Source organism: Etheostoma cragini, chromosome 15 (genome assembly GCF_013103735.1).
Source record: "Etheostoma cragini isolate CJK2018 chromosome 15, CSU_Ecrag_1.0, whole genome shotgun sequence".
NCBI lineage: Eukaryota > Metazoa > Chordata > Actinopteri > Perciformes > Percidae > Etheostoma > Etheostoma cragini.
Window position 1 is genome coordinate 15503012 of NC_048421.1, and position 9696 is coordinate 15512707.

Here is a 9696-nt window from a genome sequence, read left to right on the forward strand (position 1 = left end):
CATGAAGTTTGTGTTTTTCTTCTGGTTTTGTGTGTACAAAAGCCTGCATGAATGCCTCTGCTATTAAACACAAATACTACAATAATTTCAGTAAAGTTGTGTCGCAAGAAAAAAAACATAACAATAAATTGTCAGTGAAACGTCTGCTTTTTCCTATCAAAGCTTCCAAAGGTTAAGGACATCTCTGAATTTATTTCCGTGCGCGTGTCCTCCGGTCTACCTGTGGTCAGAGGTCAGTGGGACTGTGTCTGTTGTTATTGGACTGTCTGGGTTTCAGCGGTCAGCATTCATCTTCCGTAACTTCGCTGGCAGGTTGTCCTCTGGTCTCCCTCTGGCTGAGAGCAGTGGGCTATGCATGGGGACTGGAGAAGGGGACAGTTTGGGCATTGGGCTGTGCAGGTACAGGTCACCAGTAGATTGGGTCATGGGGTCAAACCCCACCTTGAGGGATTTGAGTTGCAGCCGATTCTCCGCCTCGGGCCCCGGCGAGGAGTTGAGGCGCTGAAGCTTGAGTGGCAGGTCTCCTGTGCTGCAGGCCTTCTCCGAGTGCTGGGAGCTGAGCAGCAGCACCTTCCTCTGCAGGTCCTCTTTCCCGGATGAACTCATCCTCTGCAGCTTGCTCGGCAGTCGACCTCCAATCCCTCCCCTCCTTTCCTCTGATATGTTGATGCAATCCACGGAAAACACCCGGTCACGCCGGGCACCGTAGCTCTCAGTCAGTGTGGGGGTAGGAGTGGACAAAGGCGAGGGCAGTGAATTCTTCTCTTCATGCTCTTTGACGCTGTACGGTGGTGTCGGTACCTCGAAAGTGCTGTGGAACTGAGAGTAGTCTACCCTGAAAAAGCCCTCCTCCAGGGACATCACTGGCAGGAAGCGATGGCCCCATAAAACCTCATCCTCGGTATATGACGTTCGTGCCTGGCATGTCATACCTACAGGAGAGTAACAGGGTAGTGATAATATATAAATGAATGGGGTTTAGCTCCAATAAAACAATTGATGGCTAATAAGGAGGAATGTGAATGGGCAGTATTCCCTCCCATTATCTCTTTTTCCGCTCCGCTCTTTTTTTATTGTTAATGGAAGCACTGCTTCTTGCTCGTTCCTGTGGAATCTACCACCTAGTCCGATTCAGTCACATAATGGAGGTTGAATACAGTAAATCCACTTGGAAACAATAAATCCACTTACCCAAATGGTTAATGAAAGCAGATTAACCGCTATTACTACCAACTATTATAACTTTATCTATTTCCGTATTTTAAGCTTGTCACATCTAATGCACTGAAAAGGAATAACCATCATATGATAAGAGATGAAAGACATCATCATGTGCCATTTCAGAGTTTGACCTCTATCTCTCCTCAAATATTCTTTCCTATAGGTCATTGCAGTGTTATTTGTTTCCATTGTGAGTGATTCCCTTTGTTGGACTGTTAACATGGGTGCAAGGTGAGGTGTTTGTTATCAGTGTGGCTTGTGTTAGTCATGATAATTGCCAGGTTTAATCTGATCAACACATTAAACAGTCCTCATTCACACATCAATACATCAATGTCAATAGCCATTGGTCCTGTCAATACAGGTTTTTATTGTAACTTGTTCATCTTGAATTCTACTGGCCTGAATCTCCGTTCACAGACAATCATTTCTTGACAAACTGATATCAATTTTCTTTTGGCAGTTGTTTATTATTTGTCCATAATAATATAGGATTTACTAGAAATGTAGGTGACTCTGTGACCACTCAGTACACTATAACAGCTCACAAACTTCTTAAACACTTTTATTCCATTTGACCTTTTGTAAAATAATTCTCTTGACATTTGGATGTTTGGTCATTCGCGATCAAGAAGCACAGAGTACATATTTGTTCTGGTTCAGAGGCTCAGCTTCCACCTGAGCTTTTCTGTTAAACACAAAAGTTAGCTGTTGTAGGAGTCAAGCCTGTCCCTCTGAGGGATGATATGTGCAGTGTTATGTCATAGCCTTATGCCATTCCAGACTCACTACTCATCTTCATCCACAGAAAAGTCAGTTCTACATTTACGTAAAAGGTTATTTAAATTTCATAATTAGCCCAGAGGCTGGCTTTAATCACAAGGGTGAGTCCACAATAATTTACAGCCGTATTCTCTGGCCTTACCAAGAGAATGACTGTATTTCTGCAGACGATAGGTACATAAGCCTAGTACTTTTATTCAACAAGCTGGTTAATGCTGACTGCATCTTTAATAAAAATAAAATCCCTCAGCACAACCATGCAAACACTTGGCAGACCGTGAGAAGTGTGTCTCTGAAGACGACTTTATGTAAACTTCCTGGCATTAGCTTACACTGGCACTGTTTACATAGCACATTGTGATGCTTTGCCTTTTTTTTGTGAGACTCTATTTGAATATGGCCACTGTTGTTTAGCTAGAATCTAAATAAACACACACTTGCAGAGAGGTGTGTGTCATCGGCATATTAGTGAAAGTGTAAGCTACAGATGGAATCGATATTCCAGAGCAAAAAAGGGAAATACATCAAACCGTCTTGAATATCCTATACTCAATAGTTTACAAAGTTTTGTAGTATGGTATGCACTCTGTTCTGCTGTGGATTTAGGGTTTAAATGTTATCCATGTATTCGGACCATGAATGCTCCTTTCTACTGTAAATGCACAGTGTGGGTTGGTTTGTTTTGTAAACATCACAGGCACCTGTGCATGTAGTCTGCAGAAACCTATTATAAATTATCATGTATACAGGGATATGAATAACCCAATTACTCTGTGGTTTTTGTCAACATCATATCCAGAAATAAATGATCATGACCTAATGTAAACACACTTATTGATTTCAAGACTTTCTCAATTACCAGGACTAGATTGATTAGACAATGGCATGAAATAATAAAAAAAATAAAAAAAAATAAACACAGTGGAGGTTATATGTTCTTTAGAGATTAATTTATATCTATCCAGTCATTCTCATCAGCTTTAAATGTACATAATATTTTGTTTTCTGACCTTATTCTGAAAAAAGGTAGCTGTGTTTCTCCTTTTTATTGGGTTTGCAGCCTTACAAACTGTTGGCTGGTTGGTTTGTGTACAGCAACCATTGCAACGCACAGACAACCGGCAAGAGGCCGTAAACTGCGGTAAAACCCCCGATTGAGATGCATTTTATGAATGTGCTGTATACATGTCCAAAGTGTCCAAAGAATGCTTCTTAAACCCGAATAATACCGGAATATCCCACATGTCTTAGTCGTAAAATGCTATATTCAGAAAAAGGCCTTATTCGGAATATCCAACGGAATATCTTGTTTCCTTAACCTGTATTAAATTCGGAATACTGTCATATTCAGAATAATGGTGGAATATTGATGTGCATGTAAACATACTCATTGTGAGGATGATGGGATATTGTGGCCCACTGGAGGTGGCACTGCCGGGGTTTTCCCTCCTTTACTCCTCAGCTCTGAGTACCATAGCACTGCAACTCTAAACTTCTGGATGCTCCCTGATTAATGGTTTTATCAATAGAGCACAGACCGTGTTGCGTGCATGCCTCTACACTTCCCTGTTGATCCCTCCTCCTCTAAGCCTATTCTGATCTGGGGTTTCTTCTACAACAGCGGAAAAGTGAGGGTTATGGGTGATGGATAGAAGCAGAGCTAAAAAGAAAAGAGTGAGATGGATTTATTCATATTGGACTTAAGGCAAGAATAATTTTTGTTATAAATGCAACGGAGAGAACAGTGAGAGTACTCCAGCATGGCTTCCTGTATTTTACAGCAGTGGCTGTATAACAATGTCTCACAGGCTTAGAATTTCCTCTGTTCTCAGCTGTCATTTGAAAAATGGAGTGGAACTTTGACTAAAACCCGGGTCATTCATCAAGGTGACACTCGTCTAGGACCAGAGGCTTTTATTATGCATAGGGTGTACATAAACCTGCAGTGATAAAATATCCCCTTATAATTCAATCAGGGTGTCTTATATGTCTCAATGTATTGTTGTCATTCTCACTTTTTTTGCTCAGCTCCCGCGTCCTTAAAATATGCAAAATTTAGAAGGAGGGGAAATTAGATTTCCCGGAGTTTAGATTACAAATATCTATTAGACCGGAATGTTTATATGCGTTCATATTAATAAGATTTACATTTAGATTGAGAGTGAAGAAGGTAAGAAATGAGAATGGGATATGAGTGAATACAAAAAGCATAAAAGGAATGAGGTGAAAGAAGTGAAGGGAAAATGAGTTTAATTCAGGAAGAATCCCTCACCGGTAGTCTCCACAATGCCCTCGAGGATAACGACAATCTCAAACTCTTCGTTCATGAGCGAGCGCTGGGATAAGTCGAAAAATGGACTCTTGGGGTTGATTTCGTGGCAAATGGTGAGCGGAGACACCAGGAAGAGCTGGTCCGCACCTGTCCCAAAACCAACATCCAGTTCACACTGGTCGAGAGGCAGGAACTCGCCCTCGGGTGTCTGACGGGACTGAAAGACAGTAAAGAGAGAGAGAGAGAAGAGAATAAAGATACAGCCAAGAAAGGGAAATAAAGACAGAAAGGAGAGCGATCAGATGCATGTCATCACAAAGCAGAGTAAGGAAGATCCTTGAGTCAAATTATAGCACAATGTAAAAACATGTCTTCACAGGAAAATTACATTACAAGACCTGCATTTTAAATGTATTAGTGTGTTAAAAGTACTCTTTCTGCAGAAAAATGTGACTTACATCATTTATGACATTATTAGACGGTTAATACTGATTCATCAATTTAAAATCAGCATTTTACTCTTGTAGTTTGTTGAGTTGGAGCTAGGAGTACAAGTACAACAAGCACCTCAACTTTCAGTGTGTGATGGGGTTATTCTCTAAAAAATACATGCATATTACCCTCCTAAATGGGTGATGGAAGATGTTTACCCTCCCTGTCTATCTCAAATGTTCCTTGGTGCCTTGGTTACAGTGGCCACAGATGTTTTACGCTTGCTTGGCAGTTTACGTAGATTTTATAGAACGACTTGCAGGCGGACGTTTGAGACAGCCGTGTTTGGACCGGACTTGCCCACAGAGTGTTAACTGGTGCGGAAGAATTTAATTGCACAGATGACGTTGGAGCTAAGCACCATGGTCCTGGATGTATTTTTCCTATCTTGTCTTATTCTGTCTAATCAATCTGTTCACCTTTTCAAATCACCACATTATAAAATAATGAGAAGCAAGGTAGATTTCCATTGTGGGAAGGGTGAGAAAAGACACTTCATTCTGTGATTTTACATACGGTATACAGTATCTTTCTTTTCTAGTTAAAATACATTACACAAATTCTGCATGCTTGGGAAACTTTCTTTTTAAGTCAGTAAATAATATTAAAACAACAAAATCAGTGTCAAGTTCATTTTCTAATAAAACATGTAATAGCAAAAGCTTTAGTCTCTTTTCCCATTTTCTCCTTTTATTTCACCTCTAGCAAATAATTAGACACCACCCACCCACACACATACTGTAATCATCTCCTACACAGACAGACACACTGCCCCACCCCTTTTTTCTACAACCATTTCTGCCTTTTTTGGAGCTTTTGTTCTCGTTAATCCTTAAAAACAATTACATGCATTTCCACAAAGGTAGTTTTCTCTTTCAGTCAGTTTCATCTATATCTCGTTGTTCAGGCCCAAATGGGGTGATAATAAAATAGAAAAGTGGAACATCTTTGACTTCAACACATTGGAACTTACAGTCCGCCCTGCCCTCCATAGCCCTGCCCTTACATTTGATACACCAGATTTTATTAGATGTAGCTATTGTTATCGATGTGAATTGGTTGAAAACCTTGTCTCCTGCTTCATTTGAAATGTTTCCAGCTCACTCATTTTGTATTGAGAATCTTGTCTGAGGCTCCTCAATAATCACTTTGAAGGCTACATACAGTACTGTATGCCTCCATGATATAATGCTAACAGAAATAGGCTATAGCTAACAGGCCCTAGCCAAAAAGTCAGCATCTTTTCTGGGTGATGACGGGTTATTATGGACCCTTCAATAGCATTCACGTGCTAGGGTGGGCCATGCGCCTATGCTCGTGTAAGGTAACTGAACTTGATTTGTTCAGGTCCTGTCGGTTATCCTAACCTTAACTACTACTTATGAACAGTAGGTTTTGATTTTAACGTTAAAAGAGACAAGTCTCTTTGGATGAGGGTAGTGTTGGTTGGAGTGCTAACATTCCTTACTCCAATAAAGTGCAGGACAGACCATATCATAACCCTAGACTCTGTTAGCATACAGGACCGGATACTACACAGTGGGCAGATAATGTAACATCACAATGGATGTGCACGATGTGAACGGGATTTTTTTTTAGCAAAAAACTATAAATCTACAAACTTTACCACCACAAAGAAGGTTATGTTTTTGGTTCAGTTTGTCTGTTTGTTTGTTTGTTTGTCTGTCAGCACGACTACAGAAAAACTACTGGCCCAAATCTCATGAAGTCTGGTGGAAGAGTAAAGTATGGGCCAAGGAAGAACCATTACATTTTGGAGTGGATCCAAATAACAGGGCAGACACACAGATTATTTTTCACTTTTGTTAACATTGCAGGATATGCTGCAATCATGGGGTTTTAGAATAATTGGAAAAGGGAGTTCCCAACTGGGACAATTCACACTGCATTGACGTTGTGAAGTAGCATGCCCTTTCTGACTGCCCTTCTGGTTAATGATCTGCTCAATGGCCTTGGAGGTAAACATTAGGTTACCACTGTACTTGTTAACTTAGCCACATATGCTAACTTGGATATGAGGGTGATCTGGCTCCAACATCTGTCACCACATTGATCGCTAGAGTTTGTTCATTTGGGGGGGGGGGGGCAGTAGGTAGCTCAGTCAGTCGGGAGTTGGCTTGGGAACCGGAGGGTTGCTGGTACAAGTCCATATAGGGATCAAAGTATGGTGGTGGACTGGTAGCTGGAGAGGTGTCAGTTCACCTCCTGGGCACTGCCAAGGTTCTCTTGAGCAAGGCACTAAACCCCCAACTGCTACTTAATTACAATTAAGAAAGTATATATTATTATTATAACTTTTAACAATTGAAGTGTATCTTATTTTGAAGCTATTCCTTCTGTTTTGTGACATTGAAAAAGGTTAAAAAAGACTGTTAATCATTATTAAGATGATACAAAACACAACCATGGGCAGAAAATAACTTTTAATAAGATTACAACTTATAAAACTGTTTTGAACCAATGTCAGAATACATATGCTACCATATCATAACATTACTTTGATAGCAAACTTTGACATCATATTTCATATATATATATTTTGTCACTGGCTGTTTTATCAGATAGTTTTGCAGGAATCAAGGATAAAAAGAGATGGATGTATAACAGGTTTCAGAGGGTGAGCATTTGATTTTCATTCATGAATTTGGTTTACAACATATCTGGTTCTGCCTTCTCTCCAGTGATGAAATGTAAATAAGTACATTTACTCCAGTACTGTACTTACGTACAAATTTGAGGTAATTTTACTTTACTTGAGTCTTTTCTTTTATACAATACAATATATAGGCCTACAAGTTCAGCTGAAATGATTAGACAATTAAACACTTAATTGGCAAAACTGTTTTAATCTCTTCCGGTTTTTATAAAATATGAGGATTTTTCTACATTGAGTACTTAAACTTTTCATATTTTAAGTACATTTTCCTGATGATACCGACTTTTACTTAAGTAACATTTTCAATGCAGGGCTTTAACTTGTTACAGAGTACTTTTAAAGTGTGGTATTGGTAGTTTTACTCAAGTAAAGAATCTGAATACTTCTTCCACCACTGCTTCTCTCTCATCCAAGTTTTACCTGCACAGCAGCAGCTACCAGTCAGAGCCCAGTTTCATCCTGACATCCATGTCATGTTGCCCTATAGGCTAGTTGATTCCTCCAAGAGGCCCACTGTGAGTGTGTGAGTAAATAGGTTTTGCAATGCCGGAAAACCTTGCAGTCTATTTCTATCTCCTGTGAATATTAATTGGATTTATTTTAGAGAACCTCTTTCATGTCAGGGTGCGGCATTGTTCAGGTGCTTACAGGCCGCTGAATACCGTTTGGGTGGATGTGGGTTATCTCATGCTAGCTAAGGGAAATTCTGCTTTTCATTATCTGTCATTGTTGCTGAAGAGTAAAATGATGGATGCTTGCATGCAAACATTTCCAGGCAAAGCTCCTTACACAGACCCCGTTGGCACTCTCCTACTCGTCTCCCGGCACAGAGATCCTGAGATAGCTGAGCTTGGCTACTGTTTTCTTTTTCATGTAAATCCCACACTCCAACAAATAAACACATTTCTCTCCCACAGCTAAAGTATCAAAACTGGGACTTTTTATTAACAATTTTCAATCGTGCTTTTGGGATAATTGTGCAGCAAAAACACTACATTCACACAAACACATCTACACATCACGTGTGACTAGTCAACAACCTGTCAGCTGCTCATTATCATTAGAAAGGCATCAGGGTTTTGTTTCCTTCTAACAAAAGTAGTGTTTCCCTGGTGTGGATGATGTTAATGGATGAAGACAGGTGATGAATATAATTGATTAGACCTAAAGCGGCACGATCTTCCTACCCAACCCAACTTCACTCCACGCTCTGCTGGGCCTTCATCAATCAGTAGCCTGAGAGGGGGTTGAAGGAGCTTGTAGGCAATCAGGTTGACAGACAAGCTAGACGAATCGCACAGACGTCCCCGTTGCCAGATACCAGATAGTCTGCCTGCTCAGTTCATTTAGAAAGGCTTGAGACATCATCCAACACTTCCTGAATTGGTTAAATCAAATCTAGAGTCAAACTATGAATGTGTAAACATGTACTGTAAATGTGTCACAGATTACACTCGTTAGGTGTGCCTAATTTTATTTAGATTTACTGTATTGCAGGACTGTTGTATTACTTTCTGTTTTTGTTGAAACAGTTTTAGATGTTAGTTGATTCTATTGTATGATCATTTTGGAGTCAGCGGTAATGTGTTGAAAACTAAAAGGCAAGCAAGCAGTGGTTCAGTCAGCTAGAAGTAATGGTTTCAATAGTTTGGAAAAATAATGGAACATTTTAAATACTTATATTTGAAATCCTGAAAATGTCTTTAGGTGTAAAAAATTGTTTCCACACTAACTTTTTTAGGCCATTTTCAAAAGTGATCTAAATCTCTTCTTCATGCTACTTTCGGCCTAAAAAAAAAACAAAGTTGTGCATTAGTCAACATCAAAGACACAGCCTGGGTGCTCTGTCACAGCTGGTTCAACCTCTGTGGTTTTTCTTATCTTTTGATCCACTGTGTTTCGTTAAAGCCAAAGTCACAATTTAACAACCATCTCAATCATATAAATGTTTACGTTCTCAGGCAACTGAACACGCATAAAGTAGTAATTTGATTGAAACGCATAAAAGCTACTGCATAAAAGCTGTTATCCAGTTGAACAGCAATTCCTGTGTTGCTACAATTTCACGACATAATGAACTGAAACACAGCATAATGACAACACCTGTTCTGTATAAATTGGCTGTATTGACTGCCGCAAAAGAAAATAGAAAAGTTGCACTCGTAATTTTCCTGCCACTCGGCTCCCTACTGGGCTGACCATTTCCCACTAATTGTGAGGCGAGCATTTGCAGATGTATCTACTCTAGAAA

The 9696-nt window shown here is 39.8% G+C and overlaps 1 protein-coding gene across 1 annotated transcript in view; it reads right to left on the reverse strand.

Moving 5' to 3' along the window:
- Positions 1 to 9696, reverse strand: part of kcnj19a (potassium inwardly rectifying channel subfamily J member 19a) — a 16556-nt gene that overhangs the window by 136 nt on the left and 6724 nt on the right. The window contains exons 2-3 of the mRNA XM_034895015.1: positions 4277 to 4493; positions 1 to 932 (exon numbers count right to left, since the gene is read on the reverse strand). The exon at positions 1 to 932 is cut by the window's left edge and continues 136 nt beyond it. Of these exons, the coding sequence (XP_034750906.1) occupies positions 274 to 932; positions 4277 to 4493 (876 nt within the window). The 3' untranslated portion in view covers positions 1 to 273. The remainder of the gene's footprint in view (positions 933 to 4276; positions 4494 to 9696) is intronic.